The sequence below is a fragment of the Rutilus rutilus genome, assembly GCF_951802725.1.
Source record: "Rutilus rutilus genome assembly, chromosome: 17".
NCBI lineage: Eukaryota > Metazoa > Chordata > Actinopteri > Cypriniformes > Leuciscidae > Rutilus > Rutilus rutilus.
This window is the reverse complement of record NC_140230.1, coordinates 31329236-31346265: the sequence shown is the minus strand read 5'-3', so window position 1 is coordinate 31346265 and position 17030 is coordinate 31329236. Positions and strand designations below refer to the sequence as shown.

The window sequence follows — 17030 nt, the reverse complement described above, 5'->3', positions numbered from 1 at the left end:
ATATAGTATACTGTAACAGACGACTTAAAATGCACTGTGTATATATATTGTATACAGGGCTTGACATTAACTTTTTTGCTCACTAGCCTAATGTCAAGCCCTGTATACAAATGATATACAGTGCAGTTTAAGTTGTCTGTTATACTATATCTCATTGATTTACATTACAAGCTATCTGAATTTCTTCTTATTGTTTTGCCATAGGCTATAGCAACTGCGTTCTAAATAAAAGTGAGGTGGCCCTCAATTATGAGTCCCATATTCTCACTATATCATACTATATGAGCCTTAAAAAACTGATACATATTATATAAAGCATGAAACACATTTTTACGCAATTGTTTTTAAAGATTTAAAATACTAATAGCATATTTTAAAAATAAAAACGCTATAACTGTTTTCTGGGGAAACGTCCTCCAGGGGGCGCGTGCATGACGCCTCAGAGAGATGAATCTCTGTTGACTACAAATGTAACTAAACAACATGGGGTACATGGAATAAAGGAATAAAGCCTAAAATATAAAACATGCAATAAAGCCTAAAATATAAAATTAAATAGGCAGACGCAGTGAATTTTAGTTATTTAATCGTTTATGGTGTTCAGTCATGTTAACATAATTCGTAATTATATCCCGTCCTTTTTCTCCTCTTGTGAACGAGATTGTTTCCCGATCTGAAGAACGCATGGGAAATGTATGACTGAATGAACACTGTTCGTTTTCGTTGTAGTGATGGGCGATTTCGAAACACTGCTTCATCAAGCTTCAAACCCTTTACGAATCTTTTGTTTTGGTGAAACCTCCAAAACATTTGGTATCTCTCGAAAGCCCTGGGTGTGCTACAGGATATCCAGACTTTAAACTGTATGGTGTCAGAGAAATTCACTAAAATATAATGTCCACTACAGTGGACAAGTGTCTATTCCTGGGTCCCAGGAGGATATTGAATGAAACCTAGCCATTTTAATAGTTCTGTTCTTCTTCTTCTTCTTTTTAGGTTTAACTGGCGGTTGGCAGACCAACTTAAGGTGCTAATAGTTCTGTGTCACGCTAGTTGCTATTTTGTTTAATTTGCTGTAGAATGAGCAGCGGAACTACAGTAAGACAGAGAGCGCATCCGCTCGGACATTTAACAGTGATGCACAGGAGGATTATTTGACCTGCGCCTGTCATTCTAAAATCGCGATTTTGTTGGTAAGAAAATCTAATAATCTTTTAACTGATTAATGGCAGAAGTATTAAATCAGTTCTAGAAACAAATACTTGTATAAAAAGTTTTACTGTAATTATATATCGAGTATTTTCTCACGATATGAGCACGCTGTCTGATGACGATACATAACGTTAGTAACGTTAGATGAGGAGCTTTAACATGTTTACGTTTTAATACACCATTTAATATCAACATTTAAATCGATGTAATATATCTATAACATTATATATACTGTATTTTGTGTAGATACAATTATAAACTTGTCACACCAGGAATATTCGCCTTATTAAAACATTTCGTAAACGTTTATTTAGTCCTGATTTTGAATAAATCTGATGGGTTTTTTTCTTTTTCTATATTAACAGGATCTGAGGAGGAAAGTCTATACCATGACGCTCTTTCATTTCGGAAACTGTTTTTCCTTGGCCTATTTTCCATATTTCATTACTTACAAATGCAGTGGATTGTAAGTATTTAAACGGTTTTTTTTTTTTTTTTTTTTGTGGAGTAAAATATAAATGTTGATGGAATTGTATAGAAATTATCGCCTCAATATTGGTGCTACAGTATGTATTATTTAAGACGTGATGTTTGTTTTATATGCTGAAGTAAGTGTACAGTGTAATCTTCTTATGTCATGTGCCATATGCCAAACTAATGTGTTCAATATGAGACTTCCTTGTTCCTTCCACATGTTTGCAAATGTAACATTGGGATTCTTCTTACTGTACAATCATCCAACTGTTTTCAGCTGTTGATGATGGATGCTACAAAGATTTAAAAAAAAAAAAAATCTTTCTAGCTGTGATCACTGTTCTAATCTTCACACTTTGTTTTTTTGGCAGATCGGAATATAATGCATTTTGGAGATGTGTCCAAGCAGGTGCTACGTACCTCTTCGTGCAGCTGTGCAAGGTGATTGAGTCTATTGGTCCTCACAAAGATGTTTCGTAAATGTGAATGTCATCTGTAAATCTGTGATATCGCTTTCAGATGATGTTTCTTGCCACATTTTTCCCCACCTGGGAGGGAGGAGCTGGCGTGTATGATTTTGTTGGGGTAAGCTGTCTCTGGGCTGAATTTCACACTCTTCATTCATTTAGAAGATTTTCATTATGCATTTTTCTACAGACAATTGTTAGTATAAACAGGGCTTTGAATCGAAATATCCCAAATTATAGAGATAGTTCGTAAAAAAAGTGTTAAAAAAATTAGCTTTAACTATAAATCATTGCTTTAGGTCTACTGTCATACGAGTGTTCATGAGAGGGATTTTGTGACACATGAAGTACGAGCGAGAAGTTACGCAGAAGCACAGAGGACCGACACTTGTGCCGCTCGTATGAGAAGACCGGACACAATGATTTATAGTTAAAAAATAATAGTTTTTTTCTCACACCTATTGTTTCAATTCACAAGCATTTGATTCATCCACTGGGGTCGTATGGATTACTGTCACGATCGCTGTGTGTGTGTGTTTTTTTTAAGTGTCATCCGAGTGGCAGCCATTCAATGGCATTAGGTATATGGATACGTAGAGATTGATTATTTTCCTAAAAATGTTCGTTTGTGTTTATCTGAAGAAAGAAAGCCATATGCATCGGGAATGACAATAGCTATGTTTCCATCCACCTATTTTTATGCACATTTTGGGAAATCGCATAAAAAAATGCTGGATGGAAACACCAAGATGTGCTTAAATTCTAAAAATGCACATTTATGCACTCATTTTTTTTATCTGATAAGAAAACATGCGCATCATCTTTGATGGAAACACATTTACCGAATAAATTCAAAAAAGACATGTATAACTGGACCAACCAGCAGACCGATCTCTTGCACAGCGTCTGAAATGCTGATTTGGTCATTCTGAAATGCCTGAGCAAAGTAACTGTCTTATATGACTGCGTTCCCAAACAGCAGGTATCCACCTGAGAAAGCAGGATAACATGACCGTGTTTATTGCGTCTCGTCTGTGCACTCGGATGAGTAATATATACAAACATTATTATATACAGTGGCTTCTGCTGCTGCATCAAAGTATCACCAGTTTATCAGGAAGTGAGGATTTTGTTCTCTTCGACTCACTAGATGGAAAAGGTGCTTTATTCGCAAATGTTTTGTGCAATTTGCCAATTTTGCACATAGGTTAAATTCGCAACTTTGGATGGAAACGGCTATTGAGGTTGAGTAAATGTTAAAATGTTAATTTTTCTAGCCCTGTAAGGCAGAGGTCTTCAACCCTTCTCCACTGTCGTGCAAAGTTTAGCTCCAACTCTGATCAAAAACTCCTGAACTAGCAAATCAAGCTTTTCAGGATCGCTTGAAAATCACATGTAGGTGTTATGAAGCAGGTTGGAAATAAAACCTTACAGGACAGTGGTTCTCCAGGAACCGTGTTGAAGACTTTGGTTTAAAGCTTTGCTTTCGCAATTTGTTCATGTGTTGTTGTTTCAGCCCTGCTGACAGTACAAATAATCCATGTTTACCATATAGTCATAAGACTCATTTAACTCCATTCATTTTGTGCCGTTAACCCCAGGAGTTCATGAAGGCCACGGTGGACATGGCCGATCTTCTAGGTCTTCATCTGGTTATGTCTAAGAATGCTGGGAAGGGCGAGTATAAGATCATGGTGGCAGCTATGGGCTGGGCCACAGCGGAGCTCATCATGTCAAGGTATTCTGATCATCCTGACAGAGATCTTGACAATTTTTCACCTGCACAAACCAATAGAAATTAATGTATGTTTTTAGTTGTGCATTTTTGTTTAGTTATAATACATAAGCTCGTAGTCCCAAGTTATAGAAATGATCAGTACTATAAGAAACTGTTTTTGTCTGGCTGTTCTAAACAGATGTATACCGTTATGGGTGGGAGCTCGTGGCATTGAGTTTGACTGGAAATACATCCAGATGAGCTTTGATTCAAACATCAGTCTGGTAAGATATGTGCTTACTTTGTTTTTGTTTGCTTGCATCACAAAGTCTGCATCACACTTTTTTTATTGTTCTGTAATATTGTAACATTAAATGTGATTTTATAAAAAAAAAATTCAATTTCTTGTCAGTTTTACTCGCTCATGTTTCTTTATCCTATGCCTGAACTTATTTGTTTTAATCATATCAGGTACATTATATTGCCATGGCAGCAGTAGTATGGATGTTCACTCGATACGACCTTCCCAAAAGCTTCCGTCTTCCTGTCACCGTCCTGCTGGGATTGTGTGTTTATAAGGGATTTCTAATGGAGTGAGTATCGCAGTCACACATTTATTTTTGGCACAGTTTTTAAACTAAGGTATTATAACAGAGCTGTCATACATCAGCATTTCATCAGTACTTCTTAGTTTGTACTGAGTATTTTTAATGTGGCAAGTTTCTAGTAAACAGGGTTTAGATAAATATTTTAAGTGGATAATATTAGTGCTTATTTTTCCAAATTTAATCAGTGTTCTGCTTTACTTTGGCATATTATAAAAGTGCTAAACAGTTGTTTATCCTATCTACTGTACACAATATCAGTTATAAAAATACATTTTTGGTCATAACATATAAAGTGATTCTCAGTAATTTTCACTGTTGAACAGCATTTCTCTGTAAGTCAGTCTATTTTTTAAATGAGGGATTTGCGCTAACGAACACATGCAAAATCTGAGGAAAAATGAAATGATTTTGTTTTCCGCTCCAGATATAAACATTTCAAAATAATATATTAATTTTAAAATGTAACATTAACATGACTGTAATTTAAATGTAGCTTTTGTAAATATATAGAGCAAAACATTAAATGTGCCAAAAGTCTCTTAAATCCCTATTTAAAACCTAAATTAATCTACAAATATCAAAGCTGAGTCAAGTTGATATTATTTAATAATAGTTTTTTATTTTCTGTTTGTATTTTCTGTTAATTTATCTTAAAAGGTGCTTATTTTACATTATAGAGTTTCTGCTGTTGCTTAAGACAACTGTTGCACTTGTTTGTTCTTCCTCCAGATGGCACTGTTGCCATACATTTTTATTTAATTTGCTTTAGTTACTGGCTGTTTGGAAATACTAGCTACTGGACAGTGTGCCATGTACACTGCCTACTATTTTCTAAAAATAGTGTCTGAAACAGAACATATTACAGAGCAAAACAATAGTATGCTGTATTATTGTAATATGACTTTCTCATTTTGCATGTGAGCATCATGCAGTTATTTCACATTTTCAGTTTTCTTTGAAAATATAAAAGTAGTTATGTTTATGATAGGGCTGTCAGTTAAACGCGTTATTAACGGCGTTAACGCAAACCTATTTTAACGGCGTACATTTTTTTTATCGCGCGATTAACGCCTAGCAAACTTTGTAGGTTTTTTTCACATGCTTTTGCAACAACTAGTAACGTTAGTAAAACTACAACACCACCGGATCTAGCTAGACCTGAAACAAAACAACAGGCACGCCGCACACACTTGTTTGGGCTTGCGAGCCGGCCAAAGAGTGGACGAGAAGCCGCGTCTAGGACAACTTGTATCGCACATCGGACGCGCACTTTCTCAGTTAAATAAAAACGCCGAATGGTGCCGCCGGTGTATGTACACTCATAGAGAATAATGTGTTCGAATTTTAAATACGAGGCGCTGCGCTTCGCTTCTCGTCCAATGTGCGACCCCCTTTAACGTTACGTTTTGAGTGGATGAATGATGAGGACAAGACGCCGAAATGGATGCCAATAAGGTTCTGAATGGAAAGTTTAATTTGAAAAAAGTGGCCAAATGGTTCAATTGACAAGACCAAAGTGATCTGTGTGTTTTGTCGTTGTGAACTGAGCTATCATCGCAGCACGTCCAGTCTGAAATACCACTTGATGGCCAAGCACACACACAGCTGATGCGAATTCTCCGGGACCTCGTCAGTATTTCTTTCACCCTTTTATTGATGGACAGTGTTACATTGTGTGAGAGATTATTTGCTCCAAGTGAGAATGTTAGTGTGAAATTGAACACTACAGTATATGCCAATGTTGTTTTCAATAAAAAAAACTTTTGCACAAAGCAAGCCGATCCACTTTTCCATGTTGATAAGAGCATTAAAATGAGAAAAAAGAATGGGACAACAAGAAATCAAGAGACATTTAGAATAGATAAAAATGTGCGATTAATCGTGAGTTAACTATGACATTAATGCGATTAATCGCGATTAAATATTTTAATCGTTTGACAGCACTAGTTTATGACATTAAAAATGTCAAGTAGAGTGATCTGCATTTTGGGATACAGCATTAGTGTAGTACCGTTATTTTCATATTACCTTTTTGGAAAATGAATGTTTCGTTTATATAACATGTAGTGTGTAATATAGCTGTTTGTGAATATAAAATGTCTGAAAAATATCAAAGATCAAAGTGCCTGATAATGAGTTATTGTCTCCCAAAAGAAAGAACCGATTCTGAATTGCCTGAAACGTGTCGTCAGTAACTTCAGTCTTACTTCCTGCACAAACCTACGTATGTTTGTAACAAATTTGCATAATGCCAGCCTATGGTCTTCATTGGCTATTCGCGAACAACGTCTACTTTGACCCGCATTCAAACACTGTAGCTGTAGCTGAGACTGGAAGTTGTTTTCTGTGCTGAGACCGCAAATCCACTTTACATGCACTTCAAAAAAAGTGAAGACTTGGGCTCAAATTTAAATGTTAAAACCGACACCGTTGTTACTGTTTGTATCACTGTGTATCAAGTGCTGAGGAAGACTCCAGAGCTGAAATTCAGACATGGTAATGGGTGTTTCATTTCTGACATGGGCTGTAAACGCTAGACCATTCACAACAGACTGGACCATCTGACCAATCAGAGCAGAGTAGGCTCTCCTAAAGGAGGGGTTTAGCGAGACCGAATCTTTCATTGAACTGTTTCAGACACTGTGAGAAAAGAGGTGATTTGCTATGTATATTTTAAAGAAAATTAAAGTGTTTTTAACCTCGGATGCGTGTAAACATATTGTAGGATGAGGAACTTTTAAAATGGCATCATTGGGACACTTAAAATAATCTTGTTATACTCTGTTGTGAGGTTTTACTCCACGTTTGTGTCTCTCCTCCAGGCTGTTCGTACATGTCTTCCTCCTGGGCAGCTGGACGGCTCTCCTCGTGAAGGCCTTGCTCACTGGTGCCATCTCCCTCTGTTCACTCTTCCTGTTCGTCACACTCGTTCACAGCAACTGATCGTTTTGTGTACTGTACAGTGCCACCACACACACACACGGGGCATTTCAAGTATTTAAAGAGCAACTCCACATTCCTACATTGAACTTTTGTATCTGCCTCAAAGAGACTGTGATAGTATAACTTTTATTAGTGAACATGTTTTTACATAACTCGATTAACTAAATAAACATATGCTTTCAATACGAAGGAATGCTTGGACGATTTTGGGAAAGAAACCTGTTATGGTGAAACTTACCTTCTTAATCACGAACTAATTTATAAATAAAGACCAGATGGGACAAAAATCCTTTGCAGTTTTTGTATGATTGAATTTAGTTATCATAAAATGAAATATTCTCTGAGCAAACCAAACCCAGCATTGATAAAGAACTAAATATGTTAAAGCATTGACTACAAAAATGTTAATTGGTACATTTGACAATGAAGCATGATTTGTTAACTTTAAATAACTACAATGAACAGTATTTATTAATCTTCGTCAATATCAACATTTCCTCGGGTTTAACTATGAGTTTTGATGAATTGTAAGAAAAGAAAAAAATCCAAATCATAATGACCAGGGAGTGGTTTAGTACACAGCTTTTGATTTATCTCTGCTGAAAAACACTACTGATGATGTTCATAGCCATAGATAGAACTGACTTCTTGACCAGTATAAGGTGCACTTTGGACACGTGCATGCTGGTTTTAGGTCGTAACACATTATAGATACAGTCAGGATTTTATATACAAGTCTGCTATACTTATTTACCATAATTACACATTCAGTTCTATTGGGGAAATGAAGTGAAATATCCAATAGATTTGGTTATTTTAAGTTTTTGTATTTTTCAATCTGCAGAACTGCCTCCTGATTGATTAAAAAATCCTTTAAAAAAAGACTATTGTGGATGCATGCAATCAAGTGGATTTAAACCTGTGCATTCACTTCATTTTGTCCTCATAGAAAGTGTACTATGGTAACTTGAACTTGTTGTCCCCCATAGGTGGGCGGAGCCTTCTTATCGACTATCTAGCAAGTTATAAAACCGCAAAAACAATCATGTGCCAACAAACCAGTTCTGTCGGTTTAAAATCAAGGAGCAGTGTTTTTTTTATTCTCCATAAGCACACCTGAGTGTGATTTGTGAAAAGAATTGAATAAAGAGCGAAACCCGTTGGTGTTTCACTCTTGGATTACGGGTCACTGTCTCACATGTATTACATTACCTGTACAGTAGAGACTCTTTGTCAGTCTGATGACTCAATGCTGCTGATAAACAATCAAACTCTCTCTAGTCTCACATGCGTTCATCTAGCAGGGCAGGTTTTCAGCTTACTTCTAAATCATCTTATGATCTTTCTTTCAAAACAATGTTTTTATGTAACTTTTTTCAAACTGTCTTTTAAAGTTTTCGTCCTTCAAACTCTTTGAAACATTCTTTGATTCCTTTGATTTGTCCTTCGACATTTGTTACATAAATGTTTTCCGTCTTTCTTTTGGACTCTTTAATTTTTTTCTTTTAAACTTTACTTCTCAAATTTTCTTTCTTTCTCTCTTCTAACATTTTATACTTTCTCCTTCATTAAAAAAAAAAAATTCTCATGGTGTTTTATAAAACAATTTTTTAAATGCAATGTATTTCTCTGAAGTAGCCTATCACGCAAATACCTATGCATAGTAATCATAAAATATATATAACGATTTGATTCCATGTACCATGGTTTGTTTGTTTGCTTGTTCTTTCTGTCCTTATAAAAGACTTTGCAGCTATCTTTTTTCCTTTCGGTTTTGTGCACTTAAAATCCTCCTTTGTTTGTGTACTTGGACCCAAGTAACCTTTCCCCCAAACGCTCCTGTGAATGTCAGCAGCAAATATACGGCTCCCTGTTGAGTTAATGAATGCTCTCACCGTCAAACTCACTCTCTCACTCTCACTCTCTCTCTCTCTCTCTCTCTCTCTCTCTCTCTCTCTCACTCTCTCTCTCGTTCACTCTCTCTCCTCCCTTCCAAGCACAAGTGAATTTGAATTCACAGAGAACACGGTGAACAAAACGTCCTTGTTTTGCAAAGTCCGGTCAGCAGAGGATGGCGGACAGCGATTTGTATCGGCTTTACCATGGTCTCATGCTGCCTACGATTGCTCACACAGATGAAAGTCTCAACTACCTCCAGAATTTTCAAGTTAAAGATGACGATATCTTTGCTGTAACCTATCCAAAATCTGGTAAGTTCAACTCTGTTTTCAATGCCTAATGTTTATTTCTCCTCTTATGCATTCAGCAACACGTCTTAATCTACTTGCACAGTTTGCTAAACAAATCAACATCTTAAAATTGTGCAGCAGTTAAACGATGCAGAAACCACAAAGAGCAATCATGAGTTCGATTCCTTGTGAACTGATCAAATGTTTCCTTTGAATGCAATGTCATTTGCTTTGGATGACAGTGTCTGCATTGTGATCCTCCTCAGACTGCAAATCACTCCACTAACTCTATTATAAGCATTCAGGTTTAAATACTGAACATCAGGCTAATGCATTCTCTTGTGCAAATGTCATGGAGAGATATTTTGAGAAATTCAGCGTAATGCACGATGATGTGTGTTTCCTAAATCAAATGCAAGTATAAATGTAACATGCATGAAGGCGATCAGTGCATCCTCATTAACCCCTGCCTGTTTTTTTCAGGTACAACATGGATGCAGGAAATTCTTCCCCCACTCCTGAATGGAGGAGACCTGACCTCAGTGCAAACCATCCCCAACTGGGAGAGGGTTCCATGGCTGGAGGAAAACCGAGCTCCACTGGTCCTCGATAAATTCCCTTCACCGCGAGCCATCGTCTCCCACATGCCTTGTCATTTGATGCCTCCCTCTTTTTTCAACTCCAAGGCCAAGGTATAGAAAACAGCAGTCACTCTATAGATTTTATAGAGTCTGGTTTTTGTTTTGTTTTTGCTTTCTGATGATACTAGTCTTTTTGTTTGTTTTTGTGACCATTCGTGAATTTTGAGATGAAAATAAAAGGTAATATCTGTGCATGCATGGATGTGATATTTAGCATTCATCAAAGATAATCACTACACTGCTCACCACAATAGTGTTTATAAACATCATATATTATTTCTGTCTGTGTTATAATGTGCATTGTTGTTGTCACATATAGTGTAAACTAAAAATTATGATCAGACCTAAGAGTCAACCCCTAAACTGAGCTTATAAGCCTAAACAATCCCCATAATTGTGATTAGAAATGAATAACACAACAGTTAACCCTATTATCAAATCTATTATCACAGAGTGTTTTATTATTGTTATCCTTGACAGCAGTTGCGTGTGTTATGACGCAAAATGACCTTGTCTGCATTGGTTTCACTGTATAATTCTCAGTACATTATGGCATCATAAGGAATCAGTGGCAATATCCTTGCATTTTTGCACAGTGTGTGTTTTGGGTGATTTCATATCCAGAAACACGTCCGTCCGGCCAGTCAGTCAGGTTGCATGGCTCTAATCATGATATCTTTACTTTCCTCTTCAGGTAATCTACGTTGCTCGGAATCCTAAAGATGTTCTAGTCTCATCTTTCCACTTTCATAAAATGGCAACTTTCCTTGAAGACCCTGGAACATTTGAAGAATTCACAGACAAATTCCTGTCAGGAAAAGGTGAGGGATTGAAATATACACTAACATTCAAAAGTTTGAGCTCGTTAATACTTTTTTTTTTTTTTAAAGCAGTCTCTTATGAAGAAGTCGCTCACCGATTAGTCCGATTAGAAGTCGCATTTATTTGATTAAAAACGCAGTAAAAATTGAAATGACTGTTTTCTATTTTAATCTATTTTAAAATGTAATTTATTCCTGTGATGCAAAGCTGAATTTTCAGCATCATTACTCCAGTCTTCAGTGTCACATGATTCTTCAGAAATAATCATTCTAAAATGCTGATTTGCTGCACAAGAAACATTTCTGATTATTTCAATGTTGAAAACAGTTCTATCCTGATCATTATTGACTAGTTCTTGAACTTTGGTGTGTTTTGATATATTGATGTTGCCGCTTTAAAATCACTATTGAAGCATTTATTTCAGTATTTTACAGTACAGTATCACACATCAGACAGTATGAATGAATGGAGTGTGTCATAAATATTGCAATGATTGATTTGCAATTGCTTGCACAGTTCTTTTCGGGAAGTGGACTGACCATGTGAAAAGTTGGCGAAACCCTGAGCTTGGGGACAGAATTCTGTACATCACCTATGAAGAAATGATTCAGGTAAAGTGAAGGGAAAGTATTAGTCCTTCAGGTATCAGAGAGAATGAGTGACTTGCAGTTCTTTCTTTTTGTAATTAAAGGACCTCCGTGAAATCGTGGAGCGGATTTTAAACTTCCTCGGTCGGGAGCTCAGCGCAGACGCTCTGGATCGTGTGGTCAATAACGGCACTTTCAAAAATATGAAAACAAACAACATGTCAAACTACTCTCTGGTGCCGGATGTCGTTTTGGACAAGAAGAAGTCAAACTTCCTCAGAAAAGGTGCAAGCATTTAAACAGTACTGACACATTTTAAAACACTGTACAGTTTTAATAATAAACATACATACTCAGTTGGTTCATCCCATTTATGTTTTTGACTGAAACCATTCTGCTTATTTAAAGGTATCGCTGGAGACTGGAAGAATCACTTCAGCCCTGAACTTGATGCCAAATTCACAGCTGTAATTCAGGAGGAAATGAAAGGAAGTAACATCAGATTCCCATGGGATGAGAAATGAGCGAATCTTTTTGTAATAGCATCTCAGTGCACATCAAAATAAACAGTCATAGTTGCAATGTGTGATGGTTTACTTGACTTGGTTTCTAAGTTGTTTATTCGAGTTTAAGGTTCCATTCCCCATCAGGCAGCACAGCGTGAAAGAGTTATTGCTGCAACGTCCTCTGGTGTCCTGAAGATCTGTTGGGATTGCTTAAGATGATAAGATGTTAAAGTCTATGACAGTTAAACCAGTGTTGGGTTTTACAACATAACGGCGGCTAGGATGCAACATCCTGACGTCTGTTTGCATTGCTTTGTGTCACTGGGTGAAGTTGCAAGCACTAACACAGTGAAATGTAGTCAGTTGCATTTACATTTAATTCATGTATTGCTGCAAAATAATGAGATTTATCTTTGAGAAGATTTATTTATTTATGTATTTATTTATTTATTTATTTATTTATTTATTTTTACAGTGAAATATCACTTGATAATCAGAGTATCCCAAAATCTATTTCCTGTTGGATTTGCACCAAGCATAACAAATGTTTCCATATACTTTCATATAATTATTCACAATCAAAAAGTATATATATATATATACACTACCATTAATTTTTTTTTAAATTGGTAAGATTTTTAAAGTTTTTAAAAGAAGTCTCTTCTGCTCACTAAGTTATTTGAGCCAAAATACAGCAAAAACAGTAATGTGCAATTTCATACAATTTAAAATAACTGTTTTCTATTTAAACATTTTTTTTTAAAATGTAATTCATTGCTGTGATAAATGAACCTTCAGAAATCATTCTAATATGCTGATTTGCTTATTATTATTATTATTATTATTATCAATGTTGAAAACAGTTGTGCTGCTTAACATTTGTGGGGGGTGTATATATATATATATATATAATATATATATATATACACAGTGAGGAAAATAAGTATTTGAACACCCTGCTATTTTGCAAGTTCTCCCACTTGGAAATCATGGAGGGGTCTGAAATTGTCATCGTAGGTGCATGTCCACTGTGAGAGACATAATCTGAAAAAAAGGTCCATTGTTGGAGCAATCATTAGAAAATGGAAGAAGCTAAACATGACTGTCAATCTCCCTCGGACTGGGGCTCCATGCAAGATCTCACCTCGTGGGGTCTCAATGATCCTAAGAAAGGTGAGAAATCAGCCCAGAACTACACCGGAGGAGCTGGTCAATGACCTGAAAAGAGCTGGGACCACAGTTTCCAAGGTTACTGTTGGTAATACACTAAGACGTCATGGTTTGAAATCATGCATGGCACGGAAGGTTCCCCTGCTTAATCCAGCACATGTCAAGGCCCGTCTTAAGTTTGCCAATGACCATTTGGATGATCCAGAGGAGTCATGGGAGAAAGTCATGTGGTCAGATGAGACCAAAATAGAACTTTTTGGTCATAATTCCACTAAACGTGTTTGGAGGAAGAAGAATGATGAGTACCATCCCAAGAACACCATCCCTACTGTGAAGCATGGGGGTGGTAGCATCATGCTTTGGGGGTGTTTTTCTGCACATGGGACAGGGCGACTGCACTGTATTAAGGAGAGGATGACCGGGGCCATGTATTGCGAGATTTTGGGGAACAACCTCCTTCCCTCAGTTAGAGCATTGAAGATGGGTCGAGGCTGGGTCTTCCAACATGACAATGACCCGAAGCACACAGCCAGGATAACCAAGGAGTGGCTCTGTAAGAAGCATATCAAGGTTCTGGCGTGGCCTAGCCAGTCTCCAGACCTAAACCCAATAGAGAATCTTTGGAGGGAGCTCAAACTCCATGTTTCTCAGCGACAGCCCAGAAACCTGACTGATCTAGAGAAGATCTGTGTGGAGGAGTGGGCCAAAATCCCTCCTGCAGTGTGTGCAAACCTGGTGAAAAACGACAGGAAACGTTTGACCTCTGTAATTGCAAACAAAGGCTACTGTACCAAATATTAACATTGATTTTCTCAGGTGTTCAAATACTTATTTGCAGCTGTATCATACAAATAAATAGTTAAAAAATCATACATTGTGATTTCTGGATTTTTTTTTTTTAGATTATGTCTCTCACAGTGGACATGCACCTACGATGACAATTTCAGACCCCTCCATGATTTCTAAGTGGGAGAACTTGCAAAATAGCAGGGTGTTCAAATATTTATTTTCCTCACTGTATATATATATATATATATATATATATATATATATATGTATGTATGTGTGTGTGTGTGTGTGTTCAGGATTCTTTGATGAACAAAGTTAAAAAGAACAGCATTTATTTGAAATAGAAATCTTTTGCAACATTATAAATGTCTTTACTATCGCTTTTGATCGAATTTATCCTTTCTGAATAATAAATTATTAAATTCTTTAAAATTTATCTTCCTGACCCCAAACATAAAAGGTGTACCTTGTAATCTGACATATTTACATGTTTATATACAACAGGAAAACTGCATTTTGGGACTTAATTTTGTCATGGGAAAAAAAAAAATTATAAAGAGGGTTGTGTGACATCTTTCAGAAGCAGAAATTATTTTATCAATATATTAGAATTTGTATAAATTCATGACATTTTTATGTTGTTGTTTTTTTTTTAAGTAATGTTGTTGACCAATAAATTGTGCTTGATAAGACCAGCAATATTCTTTAAAAATTTCCAATTTCATGGTAGATGCTGAAAAATCCCATTAAATTCAAAGCAAATGCTGAAAACAGTAAAAAAAAAAAAATGATTTGATGAATCGAAAGTTCAAAAGAACAGCATTTATCTGAAATAGAAAGCTTTTGCAACGTTATACACTACCATTCAAAAGTTTGGGGTCAGTAAGAATTGTTTTAATTTTTCAGCAAGGATGCATTAAGTTGATCAAAGTGACAGTAAAGACTTAAATATATAATTTTATAAATGTATAATGTTACAAAACTTTCTTTTGAAGCTTGCTATCTTTGAGAAGGACTGTTTTTATCACTTGAGTTTATCAGAGTGTCCAAACATCTGTTTCCTGCTGGTTTTGTTTCAATATACCTTCATATAATCATTCCCAATAAAAAGAGCTTAATATGATTTAAGTTTATCTGCAGTTTAATGCATATAAAAACAAAAGTGGCACAATTAACCTCTTGACTTGTCAGTGTATTTCTGTTAATGAGGTTTCTTTGGCTTCCTTGGAAGTCAGTGGGGTACATCAACTGTTAATATATAAAAATATATTCTTTTGTGTTCCAACAGAAGAAAGAAATCCATACAGGTTTGAAACAACTTGAGGGTGAGTAAATGATGACAGAATTTTCATTTTGAAGTGAACTAATCCTTTAAATATCTGCATTTACCCGTAGGACAGAAACAAATACAAACAAGATTTCTGTTAACAGTGTTTCTCTTGGACAGCAGTGAAATTAAACGGAAAGAAAATGGAGGCTATTTTTCAGCGCAACTGACAACTGTAATAAAGCAATTATCCACTCAAGGCCGTGTTTACCAGTTATCATTTTATTGCTTTATTCTTCAATCACCACCTCCAGAGATTGAGCTGCTTTGTGCTTGAATAGTTTCACTTTCAACGAAATGGACTCATTGTAAACAAACACATTAATTTAATTCAGTTCCAGAATATTCAAATGAAGCTTGTGACGTACTGTGATTGGTTGTCAGATTCGGCGCACGTAAACTGGCATTGACATAATGTGAATGCGCTCAGTTTGCACTCGCGTTGTTGTGTACGTGCTGACTAGTGTATGTGATGTGAAACCGGTAAAGCGTAGGCCTAGTTCTTCTCCTCTGAGGGCATTTCACCCCAGGGCCTGTGCCGTACGTGACTGCGCTGGGGTCCGCTGCAGACTCCCTCTTTACCGATAACGCTAATGAACTTCCTGTGATTTCCTGTAATTGGGGCACTTTGGGCGGGACACACGTGTGAGCGTAGGCATCGTCCAGGCGTGTCGAGGGCATTTTTCAGGCATATAGGCAATCACGGTGGTGACATTGTTGCTTCCTGATTGGGCAGAGGAACCATATATCCTCACGTATTGTCTGCGCTAGACAGCTGGCGTATTGACGGCCGCTGCAGTGCGCATGTGCATCGAACACAGATAAACGATCAGCTGACATCATTAGGACAGGATGGACACTGGAACAGACGGATATCAAAGTGTCTCCTCTCAGATTGTCCCTGGAAAGGCCTACATGGCATGGTGGGTGTCCATGGGCGTGGATGACAGCGACTCTCTCGTCTCGACTCTCTCAAGAACAAAGGGTCAGCTTTTATTTGGACTAGTGTCGACACTCCAGGGATGTAGAGAGATAAAGAAAGGCAGGGCTGTCTGACATAAACTCGCAGTCCTCTTTACATCTTTAAGTCTTGCAAAGGAATTTATTTCCTTTGATTCTGTCATTCTGTTCTCATCCATGGCTGAATATTTACTTGAAACAGTCTCCTTTAGAACATTTACATTTTTCTTACCCATTATAATGTATTTATTGCTATTCCCACATTTTAGATTAAGAGTGAACTTATCAGAACTGTCAAATAACACAAATGGAAGAATGGAAATTATATAGTGACCAGAAATATATTCAGTGGTGGAAAGAGTCAATTGTACTTAAAGGGATAGTTCACTTTGAAATAAAATGTTGGTATGTTTTAGCTTACCTCAAGGGCATCCAAGATGTAGGTGTCTTTGTTTCCGCGGTAGTTTCAATTTTTATATTTTTAGGTCAAACCGTTCTTGTCTGTCAGTCATATAATGCAGGTCTATGGTCACCACCTCAAAGAGCATGCACAGAGAAGTCCAAATTAAACAATTCCCCATCGTAAGTACACATTGATGGCCTAAGACACGAAACGAG

At 36.6% G+C, this 17030-nt stretch overlaps 2 protein-coding genes across 2 annotated transcripts; both read left to right on the top strand.

Moving 5' to 3' along the window:
- The first annotated feature begins 1101 nt into the window (after window positions 1-1101).
- On the top strand, window positions 1102-7708 carry tmem147 (transmembrane protein 147). The gene is made up of 8 exons (XM_084385933.1): window positions 1102-1193; window positions 1578-1678; window positions 2058-2127; window positions 2206-2271; window positions 3755-3891; window positions 4070-4154; window positions 4342-4463; window positions 7301-7708. The coding sequence occupies exons 2-8, from the start codon at window positions 1602-1604 to the stop codon at window positions 7419-7421; spliced, it is 678 nt and encodes a 225-aa protein (XP_084242059.1). The 5' UTR covers window positions 1102-1193; window positions 1578-1601; the 3' UTR covers window positions 7422-7708.
- An 831-nt stretch (window positions 7709-8539) lies between these two features.
- sult2st3 (sulfotransferase family 2, cytosolic sulfotransferase 3) lies at window positions 8540-12242 on the top strand. Its single transcript, XM_084385932.1, has 6 exons — window positions 8540-9631; window positions 10094-10302; window positions 10946-11072; window positions 11590-11684; window positions 11765-11945; window positions 12069-12242. The coding sequence occupies exons 1-6, from the start codon at window positions 9493-9495 to the stop codon at window positions 12182-12184; spliced, it is 867 nt and encodes a 288-aa protein (XP_084242058.1). The 5' UTR covers window positions 8540-9492; the 3' UTR covers window positions 12185-12242.
- The last annotated feature ends 4788 nt before the right edge of the window (window positions 12243-17030 follow it).